This window comes from Rhincodon typus, chromosome 1, assembly GCF_021869965.1.
Source record: "Rhincodon typus isolate 14 chromosome 1, sRhiTyp1.1, whole genome shotgun sequence".
Classification (NCBI taxonomy): Eukaryota; Metazoa; Chordata; class Chondrichthyes; order Orectolobiformes; family Rhincodontidae; genus Rhincodon; species Rhincodon typus.
In genome coordinates, this window is record NC_063332.1 from 167,847,667 (window position 1) to 167,872,839 (window position 25,173).

Here is a 25,173-nt window from a genome sequence, read left to right on the forward strand (position 1 = left end):
CCAGCATCTGCAGTTCCTACTATCTCAGTAGCTAGGAAAATATTGGTTTACATGCAGAAGATAGGGTGGGGGAAAGGGGATAAGAATTAAACAATAGCTGGGGATAGAGCCCAAAGAGAGAACAGTTGGAGAAACAAAGGAGTGGATAATGATCTAGCTTGGAGGGTGAATAGCTATTAATGGAAACTGTTCGTGACTAACAATGGGTTGGTTGTGTGTATTGGCAGAGTATGTGATAACAGGCCTGGTGTGTGGGGGTTGGGGTAAGGACCTGGGAGAGCTCAAGCCCTAAAGTTATTGAACTCGATGTTGAGTCCAGAGGGCTGCAGGGTCCACAAGCAGAAAATGAAATGCTGTTCTTCCAGTTAACGTTTCAGGTCAAGTGACCGTTCCTCAGAACTGATAGTAGCTAGAAAAATGTTGGTTTATATACAGAAGATCGGGTGGGAGAGGGGTTAAGGAGTAAACAAAAGGTGGAGATAGAGCCCGTTCTCTCTGATTTCTCTTCATAGATGCTGTCAGATCTACTGACCTTTTCCAGCAATTTCTGGTTTAGTTTCTGATTTACAGCATCTGCAGTTCTTTCGGTTTTCATTCCTCTGCACCCTGTTGAATCAGGAATCTGTTCAGTTTCCCTTTAGATTCTTCAGCATTTGGCATGTTAGTGAAGCAACATGTAGAACAACGTGTTACAACTGTCACAGTGCAGTCCCTGAATTAGCTTCTGACCAAGATCCAAGAAAGTACATACAGATGTACAAATTAGGAACAGGAGTTGGCGTTATAGTCTTAAGAGTCTGGTACACCATTCAGAAAGATGATAGCTGATCTGATTGTGGCCACGGTTTCCTATTCCAATCTGCCCCGATTGAGGTTGTAGACATGCTCGCCGAGCCTGTGTATTTGATTGTAGACGTTCCATCACCCTGCTAGGTAACATCGTCAGTGCGCCTCCGGTGAAGCATTGGTGTTCTGTCCTGCTTGTTATTTATATGTCTTGGTCTTCTCAAAAACTTTAAATCCCCCCGATTAATTTTAGGGAGGTGGCTGTGTAGTGGTAATATCACTGGACTAGTAATTGATCAACCCAGGCTAATGTCCGGGGACTCAAGTTAGAATCTCTCCATGGCAGATGGTGAAACTGAAGTTCAATGAAAACCTGGTTTTAAAATCTACCCTAATGACAACCCATCTGGTTCACTAATGTCTCTTAGGGAAGAAAATCTGCCATCCTTACCAGGTCTGGCCTACATATGACTCCAGACCCACAGCTACATAGTTAACTTTTAACTACCCTCTGCCCTGAGGACAATAAATGATGGCCTAGCCAACGAACCCCACGTCCCATGGATACGTAAACAGAAACATTGACTCGCTTGTTAGTCAAGAATTTATTGACCGCTGCCATAAAAATGTTCAATGACCCTGCCTGCATTGCTTGCCATGGAAGCCTTTCAACCGTCTGAGAGAAAGACTTTTCAAATTCTTCTCAACATCTCTGTCTTACACAAGTGACCTTTATTTTTAAATTGTGTCTCCTAGTTCTTGTCCCTCCCACAAGGGGAAACATCCTTTCAGCATTAATCAAGGCTGTTCATTTCGCACATGATTAAAAAGAGAAATACTTTATTGTATCACAGTTAGTCCTGTTGAGCTTTCACGATGTCAAATAGGATACTTTCTGATCTCTGTTTCCTGGCAAAATCAAAAAAAAAGGTTCCACAAAGGCAATTCAGCTGAAATTAAGTGCCCGTTTTTAGACTTTGTAGACGTTCCATTGTTTGCTTATCATTCTCCCTTAACCTTTTATACAAGGGGCATCCAGAGTCAAATATAGTTTTCCGAGGATAGATGTTTCGAAGCTAGGAAGAATTGCATATATTGTAAAATGTTAGTATGCAGGTAAACAAGTAATTAGAAAAGTTAATAGAATATTATAATTTATTGCTGAGGAATTGAATACAAATGTAGGGAAGTTATACTTCAATTAGACCACACCTGGAGCACAGCGGACAGTTCAGAGGAGGTTTACTACCCCAATACCTGGGATGGGCAGGGCGTCTTAGGAGAAAAGGTTGGACGAGTTGGTCTTATTTCCGCTGGAGTTTAGAAGAGTAAGATTGAAACATATAAGACTTTATTTAAACGTACACCCTGCCAAGACCCCTCCCAGTTTTGCATGTTTCCTTTTATAGAGAATATAGACGTTGGTGGGGTCACTGCTTTAAAAAAAAGTCATCCATTTAATAGTGATGAGGATTTTCTTTTTTATAGACAAGCATATGAGAGAGGTGGGAATAAGAGGAAAGATTGAGAAGACTTGAGTGGAGCATGAATTTAGTTGACACACACAGACACATACAGTTCAAATTTTTAACAGGCATTATTTGACTTCATTGCTTCCATTCTCCTTTTCAGGGTGATATCCAAGCAAAATATGATGCAATTGACAAGGATACACCAATACCCACTGATCGACAGGTAAGGGAGATATACTGTGGAGGCCTTTCATAGTACTGTTTAATCAGTGGTAGAATAGTTTACATAAATATTCTGTTAATTCATTTTGTACTTGAAGTGAAATTACAGGTGAAGTGCATTGTTAGGATTTATACAATGTTTTACCACCATCTGTCATTAATTGGAATGTATTCTTGCACCAACATAATTTCTGGAGATAAACAACACATGAAGGCACTTATTGAGACTACATTGTCTGCACAGTTTTTTTTTCCATGACAGCTACTCCAGCAGCATCATCTATCGACATCCTGCTCGTTTCAACATGTATACTGATGACACACAGCTCAACTTGCCCTGTACTACTCTGAACGCACTACCACTATGTTGTCAGACTGCCTGGTTGACATCTGGTCTTGGATGAGAGCATAAGAATGTAAGAGATAGGTGCAGGAGTAGACTAACTTGCTCATCGAGTCTGCTACATCATTCAATACAATCATGACTAACCACAGGCTTCAACTCCAGTTTTCTGCTCACTCCCTTTGTTTTCCTGAGACCAAAACTCTGTCTTTCCCAGCCTTAAACAAGTTCAACAATGGGACACCTACAACCTTCGCAATAGAACATAGAACAGTACAGCACAGTATAGGCCCTTCGGCTCACGATGTTGTGCCAACCTATTATCCTACTAAGATCAAACTACCGTGTATACCCTACATTTTACTATCCTCCATGTGCCTATCCAAGAGTCGCTTAAAAGTCTCTAAAGTATCTGACTCCACTACCACTGCCAGCAGTGCATTCCACACACCCACCACTCTCTGTGTGAAGAACCTACCTCTGACATCTCCCCTATACCTTCCTCCAATCACCTTAAAATTATGCCCCCTCGTAATAGTCATTTCCGCCCTGGGAAAAAGTCTCTGTCTATCCACTCTATGCCTCTCATCATCTTGTATACCTCTACCAAGTCACCTGTCATCCTTCTTTGCTCCAATGAGAAAAGCCCTAGCTCCCTCAACCTTTCCTCATAAGACCTGTCCTCCAGTCCAGGCAGCTTCCTGGTAAATCTCCTCTGCACCGTCTCTAAAGCTTCCGCATCCTTCCTGTAATGAGGCGACCAGAACTAAACACAGTATTCCAAGTGTGGTCTAACCAGGGTTTTATAGAGCTGCAGCATGACCTCGTGGCTCTTAAACTCAATTCCCCTGCCAATGAAAGCCAATAGACCATACACCTTCTTTACAACCCTATCCCTTCTTGACTTGAGCGGTGAGAGTGTGAGCCAGGGAGCAGCCGGGAAGGTAAGGTTTCCTTACAAAAACTTGCCTTGTGAATCAGCAGCCTTCTTGATTTGAGCAATAATTTCTCCTTATCTCAGTCCCTAAATGATTACACCTTTATTCTGAGACTGCGCCACTGTTTTAGATTCCCAGACCAGCAGATAATATCTCTTGGGGTTTACCCTATCAACTCCCTTCAGAATCTTGAATGTTTTAATGAGATCACCTTCATTCTTCTAAACCCCAGAGAATTCGGGCCTAATTTACTGGGCATCTCATCATTGCACAAACCTATCATTTCTGGATGAATTTAGTTGAACTTTTGCTGCACAACCTCCAGTAAAAGTATTTTCTTTTTCCTCCTGCCTGCAGCTAAACTTTGTGTGGACTAAAACTATCATGTTTCATGCCTGCTGTCAGCTCCAAACAATCTGATTCCATCTCCCTCCCTTCATCATTGTCTCACACCGTTTATAATCTTGTCCAATTAAACCCAAGTTGAGCAATCCATGTTGCAAAGACTACCTGCTTTCCCCTTCATCATGTCAGCTGCCTTAGTCCATTTGCCATTGATTTCCTTTTCCAATCAACATCACCAGAAATAGATGATCTAGTCGTTCATCTAATTTCTGTTTGAGTCTTTGCAAAACCTGGCTGGTATATTTGTGTTCACAACAACACTGACTGCGGAAAGTCTTCAATTGGGATTCAAATGCTTTGGGATATCTTGAGGACATCGAATATAGTACAAAAATGCATGTTCTAAAAATTCAGGGTGCTGTATAAATGCAAGTATTGCATCTGGGATGATGTTAAATCAATTCCTTCAACTTGAAATTCTATTAAATAATTTTTGAGAAGGTGGCATCGCATTACATTTTAATTCATTAAGCTATGAAAATTTATTTGCAGTGTATAGCATAAATATTCCATACACATCACAAAAATAGATGGATCAGCACATACACTGTCCCTGCCAGTGATTTATTTTAAAAGTGACTTAACCCCAGTTCACTTTTGATCCTAATATAAACAGCATGAAAGTTATAAATAGTGTTCTACAGGCCTTCATATCCCATATATAGGGTAGATGTTAAGATGTTTAGAAATTGTCAATGCAGTGCACTTAGAGATATAATTTGTGCAAGTTAAGAAGGGCTTTTTATGATATATTCTCCACTTGCCTGCAAGGAATTATGACTCTCCTCTGTGAAATAACATTTGCTCTGTCTGTCTTTGACCCTGGTTTATTTCCTCAGCTTTTATTTCCACCTGTGAAAGTCAAGCTTCAGCAAGTCCTCTCAACACTACACAGCAACAACCATTGCAATCCAAACTTCCTGAGAAATGGCAACAGCTTTGATGAAGTCAATCCGGTTCTATTTTTTTCTCTCAGTAGCCAGGAAACAGCCCTCTCTCGTACATCCTTTCCCCTGGTTGGATTAGAATAGTGTTTGCAAACTTGCAACGTCTGTCCATCAATATCTGTTTCTATGGCTGATTGCCTTTCAGATTGAGGTGGACATTCCACGCTGCCATCAGTACGATGAGCTGCTGTCATCACCAGAGGGTCATAGAAAGTTCAGACGTGTGTTAAAGGCCTGGGTAGTCTCCCATCAGGAACTAGTCTACTGGCAAGGTGAGTTTAACTGCCACAGTTGATGAAGGATAGTGACTGTGGCAGCCTTAAGTACACTTTAACTGTTTAAATAGATCAGGTTAGGCAAAGCCAAATTTACCCCCTACTATTTCTGTGGCAATTAGTTGGCTTATCTTCTGTCACAATCATATCACCTGATGACACGCTAAGGAAATTTGGAATCCAAGTTCTTCTTGTCACAGAGAAATAAGCTAACATTCTGGGATGATCAATACTACAGTAATTAAAGGAAATCCTACACCAAACAATGAGCATTCTGAAACTAATTGGATTTTTAAAAATTCCTGATTATCGATCCCAGTAATTTTTTTCCCATATGTTTAACTAATGCACAGCATCTCCTCTGTATATTGAAATAATGTTGCTTTGGTTGAGGGAACTGTCTCTCAACTGTGAACAAGTTCACATCTTCACTGTTCATGACTAGAAAGCTGCTGAACTGAACAGTGAGGACTTGATGCTGGAGTCAGCATGTAGCGATGTTTATCGTAAATTCGTCTGAAACCATTAATCATTACACTGTACCAGCAGTATGTCGGTCTGCAAAAATTGAGGCAACTCAGCTTGCAGTCTTTTCAACTCAAAGTAAAAATAATTGCCTCATCAGAGAACTAAAGGAATTCCACACTTCCGCTTTATTGATCTGTTGTGAATTTGTGACCCCTCCAAAGGACTTCATCAGACTGTCAATCTGGCAGTGTGTAGATATTCCAGAGGCAAGACTTTCTCTCATTATAGGGTGGAATGCAGGCAAGCGCATAATTCTATGCCACTGGCTGGTGTGACAATTTGCAAGCATCACACTGTCCCCAGTTTTCCCAATGCCTGGATTGAGGCCAGAATGACCACCAGCTTGTTGAGGTCAAATAAGGCTAGTGATCCAAGGCTAATTGAAAATTTCAAGCCACCTTGCAGTGCATCCCCTGTTCAGAAGTTCAAAAACTACCTGGAGGCAATCTCTGCAAAGCAGGCTGAAAGTGGGACTTCAAATCATCTATGCAGGCCTCTCTGATGGCTGCTTAGCAGCTGTGGCCATTTCGTTTCTGAAAGAGCTAAGAAGCTGCGTCCCTTTGTCTCTCTCTTTCTGTTGTTAGCAGCTGCAACTCCTTCTCCTTCTGGCCTTCCAGCTTCAACAGCTCACGTGCCATCCTTGATTGGATGGTATATGCATCTTCTGGCAATTAATTGGCCAATCGAGGATATAGCTACTGACTGGCTACTTCCAACATAGGAATGGATCAGGGCCTGCATGTGACCCCAGTGTCAGAGCTCCAATCCAGAATCCAGAATCCAGAATCATGTCCTAGGATTAAAGTATCAGAGGGAAGTGGAAACACAAACAGCAAATGCTGGAGAAACTCAACAGCTCTGGCAGCATCTGCAGAGAGAGGAACAGAGTTAATGTTTCGAGTTCATTATGACACTTGTTCAGAGGTTCTGAAGAAGAGTCATGCTGAACTCAAAATGTTAATTTTGTTTCTTTCTCCACAGATCTGCCAGACCTGATGTTGAGCTTCTCCAGCATTCTCTGTGTTGTTTCAGATTTCCAGCATCTGTAGTTTGCTTTTTTTCAGAGGGAATCTATTGCACTTCATCTTTGGCTTGTGCCACATAAGTAAATAGAGGGTTTGGGCTCAGACTTATTTACTAGGCCTTGATAAAGATGAAAATTTGAAGGTGTGACAAAAGATTTAACACATTTAGTGGGAGCTTCCAATAACATGATCAATATTCCCCATTATTAAATTGTTTTGCCTACCTATAATCAGCTTATATATTTGGTGACTAAGATTTATAATACTGGTTCTCATCTTTGAAATATATTTCTGCACTAGGTTTGGACTCCTTGTGTGCACCGTTCCTGTATCTGAATTTCAACAATGAAGGTAAGTATCTAATTAGTTGGTGACAGAATGACAGGCCTTGGCTGTGAGAACAGTTTAGAGGAATAGGGATTTGTTTCAACACAACCTGGAAGGTTACAGGAGATCGGATTATTCAGGGTTTGAAATCGGGGGAAATTATTTCCACTGCATGGTAATTCAGTCACTTGGAGAGCATGTTTCACAAATAGAGAGATTCAGAGCATTACCTTTTACAGAGGGTTATTAGAACATTTATCAGAAGCAGTAAAGGGTGCAGAATCAATCATAACTTTTAATAGGGAAGTGGATAAATAATTTGAAAAATAAATGTTTAAATAGTATGAGGAAAGGACAGAGGAGGGGAAGCCATGGGCAGCTATTTTGGAGAGCAGTGGATTAAATGGCTTCTAATAGCTTGTAAAATCGTACAGAATCTAGGTAACTTTTCCCAGCAAGAACTGTGATTTAAAGAAACAGAAAAACTAATCCAATTGTGGTCTGTGTGACTTATTTCTACTGATGCCTTACACAATGAAGAATGAATTGGTTGTAAGGGTACCTTTTTATGGGTGAGTAAAGAGGGACAGGTGAACTAATCTAAGCTAGCCCAAGTGGCCTACCAAAGGCAAGATACTGAATTGTTTTGAGAATGTCAAAACCGAGTGCCTATTTACAGGTTAAAACTGGTGCATGTTACAGGGAGATCAAGAAAAAAGGGAGGGAAAGAGAATGCAAGTAACTTAATGGAATTTTATTTGTATGTGTGGGGAGGATGAGGTGTAGTGAAACAACATACCACTCAGAATCTGACGTTGTCTTCCTGTTGCAGCCTTGGCGTATGCTTGCATGTCTGCCTTTATTCCCAAATACCTGTATAACTTCTTTCTGAAGGACAATTCTCACGTCATACAAGGTAAATCACCAGGTTCCTTATGCATGTTGTTAGTCTGTGCATTACATGAAAAAACTGGTTTGAATAAGCCAACCAGTGGGATAGCTAAATGTGCTTCTGTAGTATGTGCTACCCAATGTATTTCTGCAGGGTCTCCAGCAGGAAGGGGAATAATGCCTTTAACACAACAACAAAAACAGAAGTTGTGGAAAAGCTCAGCAGGTCTGGCAGCATCTGTGAAGAAGCAAATCAGTATTAACGTTTCGGGTCCAGTGACCCTTCCTCAAATCGGACCCGAAATATTAGCTCTGATTTTTTTTTTCCTTCACAGATGCTGCCAGACCTGCTGAGCTTTTCCAGCAACTTCTGTTTTTGTTCCTGATTTTCAGCATCCGCAGTTCTTTCGGTTTTTAATGTCTTAATTGTACAATACTGTTACAGCAGAACCCGAACTGATCTCTCTCTTTTATTTTTCAGTGGAGTTGTTATTAAATGATTCATTCTAAAACAAAATTTATCTGTCTTACTCATGTATCATGAATCTAAAGCAGTAATTCAATATTGTGTTTTCTTTTGCTCGTCAATGCTTGACTTCTGTGCTTTGTCTCATCCAAACTACTTAATTGAATTATTGCCTTTTTAACACTCTTAATACCCTTTAACTTCGAACAGCTGCTGTGGAATTAATTCCAAGGGGTATTATCTAACAATGTTTTGTCATCTAACTCACCAGGGTCTGTGTCGATCCTATTTGTCTAACAATGCATTTCCCATTAGATTGTGAACAAGGACCATACATCTCAGTTTTTGTACTAAGACTGATCCTCATCTATTAGTTGCATGGTTGATTGACCATGGCGCAGTCGAAAGTATGGAAACCCCCCTCCCCAACTTGATATAACCAGGTTATATCAGCAGACTAGATGGATTTTGTGTTGCTCATCCCAACTCCTACCAGCTTTCTAGTGGATGACCCATAAAGCCTGTAGAATGCTGGGGCCCATTACACACTTGAAGGGTGGGGGTGACTGCAGAAAAGTGTGGTATTGGAGTGGTAACTGTAAACCCTATTTCCGTAATGCCTCTGAATGGCACAAAGATGCTCCACTTGCCCTTTGGCTTTTTATTTTTGTAAATACACTTTGCAAGTAGGTCTTTTGAGTGGTATTTGGCTTTTTTTTTAATGGGCTTGCAGGGTAGTACTGAGATCAAGTGTCTCTGAGGTGGGATATCTCTGGGTTGGATTGGGGTGGGATGTCTCTGGGGTGGGATTGGGGTTGGTTGTCTCTGGGGTGGTGTTCTAAATTGAAGAAATCAACCATTTTCTTGGAAGTGTTGTACATCACTATTGCTTTTCACCACACTAGTTTTATTGCTCACCAATCTTCTGTCCAAGTCCCCCACCATCTGATTCCTCTCTGGGGGCCCAGCTTTCTGATGGTAGCTACCCTTCAACAACTCCGTTAAGAGGATATTATGTACCTGTGGCTTGATTTTGTGTGTCATGAGATTTTGCATATGAGCCTGGGGCTCACCTGATCTTGCACAAACAAACACCTTCAGCAGGCATTGCTGCGTGGTAACTGAATGAAGGTGGGAACCAATTATCCAAATTTAGCATGTTCATTGATCTGGTTGTCACTGAGCCACCAAAAGAGCCAATTGTGCTGCGTAACATCAAGTCATCTCCATTAAAAAGGGTAATTTAAAATAGATACCTTCAGCTCCTGATACCTTCTGCATCTCGGGTGGTCAGAGCACAAAGCAGCAATTATTTCAGGTACTGATTGCAAGCATTCATCCGCAATAGAATGTGGTAATCACTAGAAGCGAGCCAAATAACAGCTCCATTCTGTGTGAATTAGTTGTTTAATGCTCTCTAAACTAATACAGATTAGCAGAATTTAAGGGGATTGGGGGAAGTGTTGTGGGACCAAGTGATGAAGTCACTCTGCTTGTGGTTTCAGTCCAAGCTGGCTTTTTCAGAGAATCCGCAGAAATAAGAACTTTGCAGCAAGCCAATCCTTTTAGTTGGAGAAATGGTCTTTATTTATTCAGCATTTCTGTTGATTTAATTGTCTTTATCACTGTCTGTGTTCAGAATATGAACAGATTAAACTTGGGTGATTGAAGGATGGAGTTGTAGAAGATTAGGAATGCTTCAGTTTTCTCTAGCTGACATCAAACAGTTCTTGCATTGTCCAGTGTGTGGCACTGCTAACATGCAGCAGTTGTAGGAGCACAAAATAAAACCCATTAGCTCTGAGCTCAGTCATGGAAATACATTTTTGTATGGGATATAAGGCTATAACTTGATCCTTCTGGTTAAAGATCCTGCGCAGTTGATTTGTATTTCACACGTCTAATTTGCTTTTACTCTATTTAATTTGGACAATCTCCAATTCTTTTTATTGCATAGTCCCAATACAAAACTGTAAACCTCACTTTACACTACATTACACGCAGGTTCCCCTATGCTGTAGAAACCTCCCCAGGTTGCAACATCTAATAATGAAGTAATAGGCTGGAAGTGGGAAGTCCATCAATGCTGCAGCTATTGAACCGTAATTGGTTGACTGGTACGAGTTTTGTGTGGAGGTGAAATGATGAGATCTTGCTTTGACTGAAGACCTTTAGGAACTGGTTGAGTCTAATATCTCGTAGAGGATTTGAAAAGAAGTTCAACTTTCATATCATGTGCATTGCTCACATCGTGTTTTGCTGGACTGTTTAAATACTGTCTAAACATTCATGTTTATACTACTTTGAATGCTAATTTCTTGTTTAATTAATGCTCAAATTGCAGATTGAGAGTATGTGTAGCCACCATCAGTTAAGCAATCAATCACTTGGTATGAATTTCACTAAAATCAAGGTGGTGTTTTCTCTGTGATGCTCTGTTTGAAGCTCATGAGTGCATTTAACAGTCAGTTATTAGTTTAGTCGCAACTTGATATGTATCAAATTTCAGGCCAAATCTTACCTTGCTGTCTTAATGGTTTACCATACCTTGTATTAAATTTCCTGGAGTCAGTTATTTTCCATGTTCTAAGAATAATGACAGGCATTTTCAAGTTTCTGTTTCTATATGTGCTCCAATGGGAAAGCTTTGATCTTAAATCTCACTTCCAAATCCCCAGTTCTTCAATCTCCTTCTTTCCTAACGTGAATTAGGAGGAACACGTTTTGGAGGCTTCTTCCTAGGATGGAGTCTTGCTCCTCAGGAGCCGATAAAATAACTTGGATTTTCGTGTCTACCTTGTGATGAAGCACATTCAGAGATGGCATTTTACCTCCTTCAGTAGTGGAGCTGTGCAAGGTCTACACATCTTTTATATGGCAATCCAAACTAGAAAGTGGACATAATGATTTTTGTTGAAACAAAAATGGAACAGTGTGGTGTTCGCTCACTTTTTTTTTGCAAGAGCAAATAACTTGTGCTGAAACTCAAATTTGACACTTTGTTGAGATCAGCTGGCACCAAATGTCTTTGGGGTGAAAAGAATAACAGCCCACCAGAAGCCTTTAGATTTGGTTTTAAAGTAGCAGTTTGTCACAGAACTGAGGAGATGAGCGTGTGGACACTCAGACCTCCAGAAACCTCCAAGCAAGTTAAATCACAAACATCTCCACTGCCACTGACCACCCCCCCCCACCCCTCCAAAAAACATCATGCACAATGCGTGAAGAAATAACATACAAGACTCGGCGAAGAAATAACATACAAGACTCGGCAAAGAAAGAAAACTTCCAAATCGGCTATTGAATTGAGCATTGCTTCAGTCAAAACAATGTGATAGCATCACCGAAAAGCAGAATAGTTTAAGTTTATGTATTAGGAGTTAATCCATTTTACCACTTTTTAGAGGATATGTTTGTTATAATAAATACGTCTATTCACATCTATTCTTAGATTGTGCTCATACTCTGGCGTTAACCACCCTATTGATTAAATTGGTCATATTTCATCTTTATGACAACTTGTGAAATAGTGGAGTTTGACTACCACTGCACACTTCTCCCATCAGCGTTGTGACAATAGAGTAACTAATCGCTTGATGGAGGCCATTCAGCCAGCAAATGGATGCAGGCATGCTGTCCCAGATAACTCTCTAAATCCCTACGCCCCTGCAAGTTTATTTCCTTCAAGTGTCCATCTAATTTCCTTCTGAAGTTGTTGAGTGTTTCTATTTCCCTTGTGGGCAGTGAGTTCCAGGCCCTTGCCACTGTGTGTGCTTAAGAAAAGTTCCTCCTCACATTCCACCTGCATCTCGTGCTTAAAATCTTAAAAATGTGTCCCCTCGTCCTTGGGCTATCAGCTGATGGGCGCAGTTTGTTCTTGTTGAATATTCTGGGTGAGGAATCCAGTAACTTAGCTACTGGACTACTCAATGCCCTGGTGCCAGGATGTTTGTTAGACTTGCATAAAAGAAACGCTCTGGATCCAATCTATCGTGAAAGAATCGGTGTTTCTTTCAGTCAGTTTTGTCCTCCATGTCTGCATTTTCTTCACATCAGTGCAGAGATTATCCTGCAGAGATGTTTGTATCAGGGCTATCAGGAAAGGAATATTTGCCTTATGTGCACTCTTTGTATTGCAAAAATGTTGATAAAGGCAAATCTATAGTGAAGCATCAGATACAGCAAAATCTGATGAGATCAAAAGCAAAATGGTTCCGTACCAGCTTTGTGCCCGTATTGCACCAAGCGCATAGGAATGAACTGAGACGTTTAAAAATGTGATGTATGAGATAATATATCACTAGGAATGTAGACCTAAGCTCTGATCCCCTGTGCTTTTGCCATAACATTCTACTGTTTTTCATTTTCAAAACTTAAAACTATTTAAAACTATTTCAGATTGTGCTTCAATCACTGGTTAGTTGCATTACATTTCTTATTTTTCTTAAACACTAATTTTTCTTTTATATCCTTTCATTCTTTTTGAGGGTGGTCTTGAAAATTACGCCTTTGACATTGTTTCACTAACTGATGAAAATTTTTCCCCAGGTATCTGATTAAAATACTTCACAATTATGAATGCTTCTGTGAAATTTTCTCTCAGCCATCTCCACTCAAATGAACTGCTTTTGTTCTTTCCTCCTAACGAAAGCTTTCAGTTTCCAATAAATTCTTTGTTCCCTTCCCATGGCATTGCCACCTTCTTAAAGCTTTGGCCTCACTGTTTGAGAGTTTGTTAGAGTCCAGGAACATCAACGTGCTGTGTCAGTGTACAAGTTGTTCCTTTATATCAGCACTGCATTTAAAAAACAAGATCTGGTACTTGTCAAAACATTTCAGCATTACTTTGAGTAAAGCTTCTCAATGTGACTGTTCGATGTGATAGTAACTGCAGTGCTTTTATTGTGTAAAATCAAACTGTGTTGGTTAGTGATGCCTTTCCCCCAAGCTATTACAGGGGATCACTATTTGTATGTCATAAAACTGAGATATTAGCTCTTATGGTCTCAGGTTGTGACTATTGAGGCACAGATCATTCCTAAATTAATCACTTAAGATAGTCTTTGTGTAGACAACCTGAAAACTGTGGTTGGGTGTGTCATTGCCTGTGTATCAGTGAATAGGTCTTCTGTATGACTGGTTATGAAGCAATCAGTATTATTTAAAGACCAGTGTTTCATCAGTTTTTCTTTGTTTGATAATTAATAAAATTTCTCCTTGTTGCAGAGTATCTGACAGTGTTTTCCCAGATGATTGCTTTTCATGACCCAGAGCTGAGTAACCATCTCAACGAAATTGGCTTCATTCCAGATGTAAGTACTAAGGATCCTTGTAAATTTTTCTCTTGAATTTCAATATCCTCTAATGTGGTTTTACCAAAAAAAGTAGATCTCAGATTTGTGTTGGGGGTTATAATGAGGGCACCACTTATAAGAAAAAAAATGTCAGCCTGCACTTGATAAAGTAATAACTGTCAAAATATTCTACAGTTTTCCCTTGATGATAAATGAAACTAGGTTGGATAGTCAAATGTTAATGAGGGTGAATAAGAGTGCACATCATGAAACTGCCACTTTGGAGGTCAAGTCTGAGAGACTCCTCCTTTTGGGTATCATTTGGTTCAGTACAAACATCGTTGTCATGCCAGCGGATCACTCCTTACTATAACATTGTGACCACAGATAGAAAGAAGTTATATTTGTATAGCACCCTATCAATTCTTCCAAAGTGTTCCACAGCCAATTGATTACTTTCTGAATTATGGTTGCTGTTATTTTAGTGGGTAAATGTGCCAGCCACTGTACACCCAGATCACAAAAAATGCTTTAAATCTCAGTGGTCAGGCAGCATCCATGGAGAGAGAGAGCAAGCTAACATTTCGAGTCGAGATGATACTTCATCAGAGCTGATACGAGTACATTTTTTGTTTTCAGTACAGGTTCCATGATCTGCAGTAATTTGCTTATACACCCAGATCAGTTCCCCAAACAGCAAAATTAAGTAATGATCCATTATTCTCTTTAGGATAGTGATGGTCGGTAGAGAATTTTAGCTATAAATCCCTGCTGTTTGAACGGGTCCATAGTTTCTGTTTATGTTTGCCCGGAGTGGGAGTAGCAGGGGCCTCTGTTTAACATCTCATCTGAAAGATGGCATTTCTGATACTGCAATGTTGCTGCAGTACAGTACTGAGGTACTGGCCCAGGTTATATGCTGCTGTCCCTGAGCTCTCAACCTTATGATTTGGAGACCAAAAGTGGTGTAAGAAAGGTGTAAAGTCTGAGGAGTGTCAACCTGTCATTGCCATGCAACTCTCATCAATCAACTCAGAGACAAAAGACACTGGGGAAAGCCATGTAATCAGGGATTGACAGAAGTGTCGACCTTAACATACTTTCACTATTGTGGAGCATGAATGTAACTTCAATGTCAGTAATATCAATTACAGTTTCCATTGTCTGTTTTTAATAGTTTGGTTGCAAATTTGTAAATGTAAAACATATATCTTTTAAATTTTAAGACCTTTTCAGCTTCTGTGTCATATAAAATGGAGATATTAATTAATTATTTCAATTAATTTCTTAGCAGCACAGGTAAATGTCAGAATTTATCCTATAATTCCATTGTTCCCAATGCACTTCACAATTTAGAGAAAACCCCACAATACAATTCAAAGTTTAAAAAAACTTCTTGTGTCTCAGACAACATTCCTGTCTCCAAGTTAAATCAGAAGAGAACAACTAACTGCTTGCATTGTAGCTTACATGATGTGTTTACAACAAGTTTCAGAATTGTGTATGGTTGCAATATTTTCACGTTTTGGTCATGATGCACAGGCAATGCCTTACCTGAGTAGCAGAATTCAGAGGCTAGCATAAACTTAAACATTTTGCCTTTTTTGGGCATTTGTCCTGTTTAGTATGTTCCCATTACCTCTGATCCCTGATTTTAAGACATCTTTCTATTTGTATTGAAAGCCAATAGCTGGTGCAGTTAAACAGCACTGAAATACAAGTTCTTGTCTGTTTAAACCAGAACAATTCATTTCCTTTCATGTGCTGATTCTCCTGCCCCTTACAACCTGCCACCTTCAAAAACGATTTATTTCAATGCTTGATGCTGATGTGAACATTTGGATATGGACAAGTTTGGGCTTGGTATAAAACTGTATGTTGTTGAACAATTTGTGCACTTTCCATCTGTATTCTTGTGAGTAAATACCCTATATTTCTTGGAGAGGACTACCTCAGCAAGGAGTCACTAATTGGTAAAGGAGTGGATAGGATCAATGCTGAGGGCTGAAGTGTCAACCTTGGTTCCATGACAGCAGTCTTGTCTCCAAGTGTGTCTAAGGTATATTCCAGAGACTCGAGTGCATAAATCTGCCTACCACACCAGTCACTGTCAGTTGCTGATACTATTTGGGTAAGATCATAGAATCCCTACAGTGTGGAAGCAGGCTATTTGGCCCATCCAGTCCACGCTGCCTCTCCGAAAAGCATCCCACCCAAACCCACATCCATGCCTGTAACCCTGCATTTCCCATAGCTAACCCATCTAGCCTACACATCCCTGGACACTATAGGCAATTTAGCATGGCCAATCCACCTAACCTGCACATGTTTGGACTGTGGGAGGAAACTGGAGCATCTGGAAGAAACCCACAGAGACACGGGGAGAACGTGCAAACTCCACACAGACAGTTGCCCGAGGCTGGAATTGAACCTGGGTCCCTGGCACCATGAGGTAGCAGTGCTGACCACTGCGCTGTCCAGATATTCAACTGAAATCCAATCTTCAATTTCAGATGGATGTAAAAGATTCACAGCTGTATTTATCCTTCAATCAATATCACTCAAGCAGATTAAATGGTCATTAATGTGTTGCTATATGTAAATTGGCTGCTACATTTTTTACAGTTCAACAATGACTACAATTCAAAAGTATGTTGTCTGTTATTAAAGCACTTTGGGATATCCTCAGGTTCTGAAAATAAGTATGTTAGCACAAGTACTTACTTTTCTTCTGTCTTAATCATGGAATGACAGAACAGTGCAACACAGAAGGAGACCATTCAGCCCATCAGATCTGCACCAGTTCTTTTGAGAAGCAATGCAAGTTGTCCTCAATCCCCACTCTTTCCTCATATATCCCTGTAGTTTTCTTCCCCACAAATATTCATCGAATTGCCATGTAAATAAAAGCTGCTATTAAATCTACATCCACCAGCCTAAATCTCAAATTGCCTCAGGATATTCCATCCAAATGGTTGACTGAAGCAATCTATCCTGGATTTCATTGCAAGTTTTGTGACTACAGTCTAATCTGAGTTAATTCATGAAGGTACAGCTTCTGGGTTGTTTGGTATAAACTTTTGGTCCAAAAAAATTAGGTGAGAAAAGGGGATGAGCTCATAGCTGTTAGTTTTTAAATTGCTTTAAAATCTTCGATAAGTATAAACTAAACAAGCAGACAGGACACATGACCTACAACATGTGAGAGCAGTTTGATGGCCCCAGATTAGGTTCGGGAGAGAGGTGTGTGCTGGTGACAGTAATGAACCTGGTCTTCGTGGCTTGTGGTGTCATTCTCCACTGAGCAGTTTCCTGGCCCTGGTTTGGACACATGGGTGGAACAAGCCGCTATCTGTAGCTGAAGGTGGCAGTCTCCTCTATCATCAGTCTCCCAAAGCCGGCCAAAGTATTAATTTCAGACTGAAGCCAGCATAGATCAGATCGAAGAACTCTTTAGATGTCTGACGTGATTTTTGTGTTCCTCTGCCAGAAGTTGCTTAGCCTTTGCTCAGACACTTTGTTTACATATACATCGTGATGTGACCTGAAATGTCGTCGGGGTTACGAGTGCTCTAGGCTGTGGGAAAGACGTGACCTGAGCAGAGGTTACAATCGTAAATTCATACAAACAAATTCGGAGCAAGCGTGGGCCATTTGGCCCCTTGAACCTGTCCTGTGTTTGCCAGCTTGGAAGCTGCATTCGAAGCTTCGAGGGAACCAAAGTACACCCCACTACCATTAATTTGCCTAGCTCTTTAAAATTTCCAGTGGCTAAGTCTAAAGCACACCATGAGAGATTGGAGCCCAAAATGGAGCCAGGTTCCCAAGCCACATTTGAAAACCCAGCTTTAGATTCATGCCGATTAAGTTCTTAAATTTCAAATAACTTGTTGTCCCATCAGAGTTAATGTTTCGGGTCCGGTGACCCTTCCCTTTCTGAGGAAGGGTCACCAGACCCGAAATATTAACTCTGATTTTTTTACCTCACAGATGCTGCCAGACCTGCTGAGCTTTTCCAGCAACTTCTATTTTTGTTCCTGATTTTCAGCATCCGCAGTTCTTTCGGTTTTTATTCAAGAGGTTGATCTTTCCCAATGTTGTTGCACAAAGCTAAGGAATTAAATGCAACTGGAAGAGACTGAAATGCATCTCGGAAACAGGATTAAATTGAAATTTGTCTCATAATGATACAATGAGCTCAGGAATGGAAGAAAATGTTTACGTGGATAAACTCAAAATAATGATAAACTGGATTGGAATAGAGAATGTGTGTCCTTTTGTGCAGCTGTTACAATTTTGAACAAAATGAATAGGTTCAGTGTTATATTTCATCAGCTTTTAAGGCTGTATTTGTAATTTTTATGGTGTTTTCACTAAGTTATTTAAAAGATCTTGATTTCCTGAAGGAGCAACAAAGACCAATTTCAACATCAAGTAATTTCAAGTTCTGAGCATAGATTTAGCCTGACTGTATTGACTGGAGGGGAAAAAACAGGTTGAGAGTGGTTATGAGTCACTTATTCGATTGCAGAAACACATGTAAAATGTAGAGGAAGACTGAAACAAAAACAGAAATTGCTGGAAAAACTGAGCAGGTCTGGCATCATCTTAGTCTTCCTTTATAAAAGCTGGAATAACTTTTAAAGAGAAATCAGTTTACATTTCGGGTCTAGTGACCCTTCCTCGGAACTGATTCTTCGTTCTCTGATTTCTCTCCACAGACGCTGCCAGACCTGCTGGGTTTTTACAATAGTTTCTGTTTTTGTTTTTGATAATCAACATCTGCAGTTATTCCAGCTTTTATAAAGGAAGACTAATCAGTTTAAGTATTGAATGCGGTTCCCGAAGTCAAAAATACAAGGTTAACGAGCCTCGACAGATCAGGAAAATTTCCTCCTTCCCCGCCCTCCCCATCCCTCAAAAAAATAGTATGGAATCTAATACAGCAAAGGTAGTTAATACTGTGTCAATATAATCTTTCAAAAGGGGTTCGGTATTGATCAACTTACTATAAGCCTCCATCTTATTTGTACTACAGCTATGTTTCTGAAATAGCCTGTAGGGAACCAGTTGTCCCATTGTTGCAATCTTAAAAATGTTATCAGTGAAACCCTGTGGGTCAAATTTGATAATATAGTTTATAATATTCTATTGTTACCCTGGCGTTTTCACTTAAAAGTCTTTTGCGCTGAATTTTTATTGGGAGGGTAGGGATGGCCGGGAGAGGTTTTATATTCATAGTTTTAGCCTTGAATATCAATACTAAATGTATGGGTTGGAGTGCAGGATGATGCAACATTATTTGTTGAGAGGCATACTCATTTGTCTTTTACTCATTTCACATTTCACACAGGTATACCAAAATGGTAACAGTTACTGCCCAGTGATTCTTGCAGTGAATGAAACTCCATAACCTGATCTGAATTTTTCCAAAGTTCCAAAGCAATGCAACAGGGTTTGAGTTATGGGGAGAGGCTAAATATTTTCCCCTCCGTATCAGAGGTTGACCTTTATAGAGGTTTATAAAATTGTGAGGAGCCTGGATAGCGTGAATAGCCAAGGTCTTTTCCCTGGAGTGGAGGAGTCTAGAAGTAGAGGGCATAGGTTCAAAGAAAGAAGGGCAAGATTTAAAAGGGACCCGAGGGGCAACTTTTTAACACAGAGGGTGGTGCGTGTATGGAATGAGCTGCCAGAGGAAGTGGTGGAGGCTGGTAGAATTAAAACATTTAAAAGGCATCTGGATGGGTATAAGAATGGGAAGGGTTTATAGGGATAATGGCCAAATGCTGGCAAATGGGACTAGATTTATTTAGGATATCTGATAGGCTTGGATGAGTTGGACAAAAGGGTTTGTTTCTATACTGTACAGCGCTACGACTCTATCAGCTTGTGTACTGGTGTGAAAATCTTGTGTTCTCTTTGTAGTTGATGTATTTTGAGTGGTGGGTGGCCGTTGGATCAAGTGTAAGGAAGTAAATAAGGTTATGGGAGACTTTCTTTGGGGAGAAACCTAGGTTTGTGGAGAAAGAAGTAAACAATCTGGAATTTGAAAATGAGACCGGAGATGTTTGAAGGAAGTGTAGGTACCAGAGGTGTAGGGAGAGAGTCCTCTGTACGAATTGATAATGAATGTAATTCCACCATTGTGATAGTCTGAGCAGGAAAAGTGGTGGAATGTTTTGTTAAGCATGGAGCTCAATACGTCATAAGAATTTATCATTGTGAGAAGTGGAAAAGCACTGCAGGTATAATAAAGGCTGACTCCGAGGGCATGTCTAAGTAACATTATTCTAATATAATAACTGCATAGGACCAGTGTTGATGCTGAACCCAAGTATATTTCCTGTCATTGGTTGCAAAGTCAGAAGGAAGGAATGTTCACTTTCACAATGATCGGTTCCAATCCCCACACAAATAAAGCTAATTTTCACTAGATTTTCACTTCCTTGAAAACCTCAACCATAAATGGCATATGTAAAATTTCCTCATTATTGCACAAGATTGGCAGCTTATGTACTGGAACAGGCCTTGAACCCATGACCTTACATTTTAAGAGTGTGTACTGGGCCAAATGATGATGAAGCTCAACTGGTGCACTTTATATTTTAACCAACTTCATCTTGCAGCTAAAGATAATTTAATGCCACTTTAAGTCTGGTAACTAAACGTGATGAAATTCAAAGACAGGAAACCCATTGTGATAAATCACACACCTAACCCCACTTTCAATGTTATTAGCTCTTAAGTAAGTAAACAGCATTCTGTACAAATAATGCAGAGTTGAAGAAAATAGCACACCCACCAGTTCCACTCATGTGTTTGCTGTGATGGCCAATCGTATTTAAATCATTGCATGTCCTGAAATTGATGCTCAAGTACTAATCCTGTTTCAGCTAAACCAGACTAATCTTTTATCGGGGAAGTTTGAACTACTGCTATTAAAATGTTTGCTCATGCTAGTATGGTTCCAGTTGCCTAGGGTCGTCTCTTTCTGTGAGATGACGTTTGTATCAGTCTAACTTACTCTTGCATTTGTAACTGAGGCATAGCAAAGGGTAAGATGATAGCTGTGTTCCTAAACCAATATGGTCATTTTCTGATGAATAACACCCTTTCTCCATAACACTGTATTAAATAGGGCTTCAGTGAAATGTTAGTAAGAATTTGCTGTTTTGTCAATGCTGTTAATTTTGATTAGGGATTCTCTGAAATGTGAGCACGTTATTGAGTAATAGATAACACAGTGTGGAGCTAGAGGAACACAGCAGGCCAGGCAGCATCAGAGGAGCAGGAAAGTTGACGTTTTGGGTTGGGACCCTTCTTCAGAAATGAGGAGGGGGAAGGGAGCTCAAATAAGTCGAGAGAGGAGGGATGGGGTTGGGGAAGATAGGTGGGTGCAGGTAGGGAGTGGTCAGCTAGGTGGGAGAGAAGATGGACAGGTTGTGTCAGGCCAAAGAGGCAGGGATGAGAGAGAGATTGATGGTCATGGGATTAGGCCAGGGGTGGGGAGATTTTGAAACTGGTAAAATCCACGTTTAGGCCATAGGGCTGTAGGCTCCCAACGCAGAATTTGAGGTGCTACTCCTCCGGTTTCCGGGTGGCATCATTGTGATGCTGAAGGAGGCCCAGGATGGACATGTCGCCCAGGGAGTGGGCGGGGGTGTTGAAATGGTTCGCGACTGGAAGGTGTTGAAATGGTTCGCGACTGGAAGGTGTTGTGGTTTGTTGCGAACAGAGCACAGGTGCTCTACAAAGTGGTCTCCGAGCCTCTGCTTCATCGGGAGCAGCAGATGCAGTAGACCACATAGATGGATGTGCAGGTGAACCTCTGCCTAATGTGGAAGGTTTGTTTTGTGCCTTGAATGGAAATGAAGGGGCAGGTGTAGCATTTCCTGCGGTTGCAGGGAAAGGTGCCAGGGGTGGTGGGGTTAGTGGGGAGTGTGGAGCGGACGAGGGAGTCTCCTGAGAGAGTGGTCCCTACGAAAGGCGGGTAGGGGTAGGAAGGGAAATATATCTTTGGTTGTGCGGTCGGATTGCAGGTGGTGGAAGTGGCGGAAATGATACGTTGGATACGGAGGTTAGTGGGGTGATACGTGACGACATGGGGGATTCTATCTTTATTTTTGTTGGGGGAGGGGATGTGAGGGCAGAGATGCAGGAAACGCAAGAGATGTGGTCGAGAGCACTTTTGACCACCGAAGGGGGCAAGTTGCGGTGCTTGAAATAAAGAGGACGTCTGGGAGTTCGGGAGTAGAACACCCCATCTTGGGACGCTTCCTTGACCTGACACAATCTGTCCATCTTCTCTCCCACTTATCCGCCCCTCCCAACTCACTGACCAATCCCCGACCTGCACTCTCCTATCACCATCCCACCTACCTTCCCCAGCCCCATCCCTCCTCTCTCTCTTTATTTCTGAGCTCTCTACCCACTCCCCCATTTTTGAAGAAGGGTCCCAACCCAAAACGCCAACTTTCCTGCTCTTCTGATGCTGCCTGGCCTGCTATGTTCCTCCAGCTCCACGTTGTGTTATCTCTGACTCCAGCATCTGCCGTTCTTACTGTCTCTGACTTTATTGAGTAAGGCTGGCTAAGAGGGAAATGTGCACATTGAGCTGGAGATTATATGCCATATTGTAAATATTTTAAAACATGAAATAAAATAAAGAACAGTGGTAGACTTCTGAAATTATACAATGATCCCAATTTGTGTTTGTAGAAACGAGTTTACGATTTCAATTCCTAATCGTTTCAGTGAAGTTATTTTTAATGTGAATGCAGTCATCCACTTGCACTGAGATATCACATAGCAAGAACTCGGGCATATGCAAAATAAGAAAGTCATTTAACCTGTCAGAACCCTTCATTCTGCAGCCAAGTTGTATACATTGCTGTGGATTTGAGTCCACTTACTAAAGTGTCAGCTTTGACATTGTCAGTGGCACTCTTGCCTCTGAGTTCAAAGTTCACTACAGGACTTCAGCACAAAAATATTGAAGCCTGACACCACACGGAGAATGCTGTTAGCGTTGAATGGAAAATCAAGCTCCCATCTGCTCTGACTCTTAAACGGTCACATTGCAGCATTTCTAAAACAGCAGGGAATGATAGCCAATGTTGTGGCTGATATTTGTCCTTCAATTAATGCCACAAAAAACAGATTATCTGATCATTATCACATTGTTGTGTTTATGGAACCTTGCTGTGCTCAATCTTTTTTCGTATTGACCATACTTCAAAAGTAATTCATTGACTGTTAAATGCTTTGCGATATCCTGAGGTCATGAAAAGCGTTCTGTAAAAGACAAAACTGTTATTATACACTGCCACTTGGCTGTATTGTATAGTATACAATGATTAAATCTGATAAAATGATTAAGTCATACCCTATCACAAGAAATCTGTAGGTCAAGATGTTCAACTCATTCAGTTGGTCTGTTTAATATTATGAATTATCACACTATCATTGATGACATCTTAAAAGACTGCACTTTGTTTAGAAAGTATGCAGTAGATGCAATTAATCATCTTATCAATTTTGAATATATCTTCATACCACAATGACACCAATCACAATGTTTTGGGCACGCAGGGCACTTTTATTTATTCATTCATTCATGGAGTGTGGGCATTCTTGGCTATGCTAGCATTGATTATCCTGACCTAATTGCCATTGCAAAGAGTGTCGTGAGCCACTAACTTAAACCACTGCAGCCTATGCGCTGTTGGTATAGCCACAGTGCTATTAGGAAGCGAGTTTCAGGATCCTAACCAGCAGCAATGAAGGTCTGGTGATATAGTTCCAAGTCAGGTTGGTGCATGCCATGAAGGGGAAGTTGCACTTGGTGGTGTTCTCATGTGTCCTGTAGTCCTTTTCCTTCTCAGTAATAGGGGCAAAGGTTTGGGAGGTGGTTTTGATGAGCATTGGTGAGTTGCTGTGGTGCAGCTTGTGGATGCATTTCTCTCCCTATCCCTACAAAGTCAGAGAGACATTGCCCAGTGTAATAGCCTTTGCAGGACTTATAGAATTACAAGTAGGGCCTTTTGGGGAATGTTATAGAACAGAGACCCAGAGGTTCAGGTCCATAATTCTTTAAAGTTTGCATCTCGGGTAGACAGGGTGGTTAAGAATGCATTTAGCATGCTTGCCTTCGTTGCTCAGTCCTTTGCGTGTAGGAGTTGGGAGGTCCTGTTGAGGTTGTACAGGACTAGTGAGGCCTTAATCTGGAAAACTGTGTCCAGCTCTGGTCACCCAGTTATCAGAAGGATATTATTAAACTGGAGAGGGTTCAGCAAAGGTTTACCAGGATGTTGCTGGGAATGAAGGGTTTGAGTTACAAGGAAAGGCTGGATAGGCTGGGACTATTTTCACGGGAATGTAGGAAGTTGAGGAGTGACCTTGTAGAGGTTTATAAAGTCATGAGGGGTATAGATAATGTAAAAGGCAGGTGTCTTTTCCCTCAGTTGGGGGGTTTCAAGACTAGGGGGCATATTTTTAAGGTCAGAGGAGAGAGATTTAAAAAGGACATGAGGGCCAATTTTTTTTTTACACAGTGAGTGGTTTGTGTGCAGAATGAACTTCCAGAGGAAGTGGTAGATGCAAGTACAGTTGCAACGTTTAAAAGACATCTGGATAAGTACATGAATAAGAAACGTCTGGAAGGATAAGGGCCAAGTGCACATGGGTGGGCCTGGTTTAGTTTGGGATTATGATCAGCATAGCCTGGTTGGGCTGAAGCGTCTGTTTTGTTATGCCGTCTGACTCTATGCGTCTTTCTCTGAAACCTTTTTCAGGAAAGTTTGTGAATTGAAAACCCACAGTAAATCCTTGTCGCTCCAAGTGAAGGGTTTTTAAAAGAGGACTCCGAATCAACACTATTCAGGACATCCCATAGCATTTTACAGCTTTTGAAATGTCACCACTGAGTAAGCTCCCACAAACGACAGTGTGATGATAACCGGATCACCTGTTTTCTTTTTACGTTATACAATGAGTTGATGAATATTATCCAGAACACTGGGCTAATCTCCCAACGCTTCATTTTAAAACAAAAGTCATCTGGGATCCTTTCTGTTCACTAGAAAGGAGCAGGCATGGCCTCAGTGTTGAGGTTTCATTTAAAAACCAGTGCTGCGCGCTCTCAGTACTGCACTGGAGTGTCAGCCGTTCTATGTTCACAAGTTCCTGGTATGGGGCTTTGAACCCATAACCTTCCAACTATGCGGCATGAGAACTAACGACTGGTTCGTGATTG

The 25,173-nt window shown here is 40.9% G+C and overlaps 1 protein-coding gene across 1 annotated transcript in view; it reads left to right on the forward strand.

Annotated features, from left to right (window-relative positions):
- tbck (TBC1 domain containing kinase) overlaps positions 1 to 25,173 on the forward strand; it is a 147,846-nt gene that overhangs the window by 30,557 nt on the left and 92,116 nt on the right. The window contains exons 13-17 of the mRNA XM_048611333.1: positions 2,419 to 2,481; positions 5,259 to 5,385; positions 7,242 to 7,292; positions 8,101 to 8,184; positions 13,852 to 13,937. Of these exons, the coding sequence (XP_048467290.1) occupies positions 2,419 to 2,481; positions 5,259 to 5,385; positions 7,242 to 7,292; positions 8,101 to 8,184; positions 13,852 to 13,937 (411 nt within the window). The remainder of the gene's footprint in view (positions 1 to 2,418; positions 2,482 to 5,258; positions 5,386 to 7,241; positions 7,293 to 8,100; positions 8,185 to 13,851; positions 13,938 to 25,173) is intronic.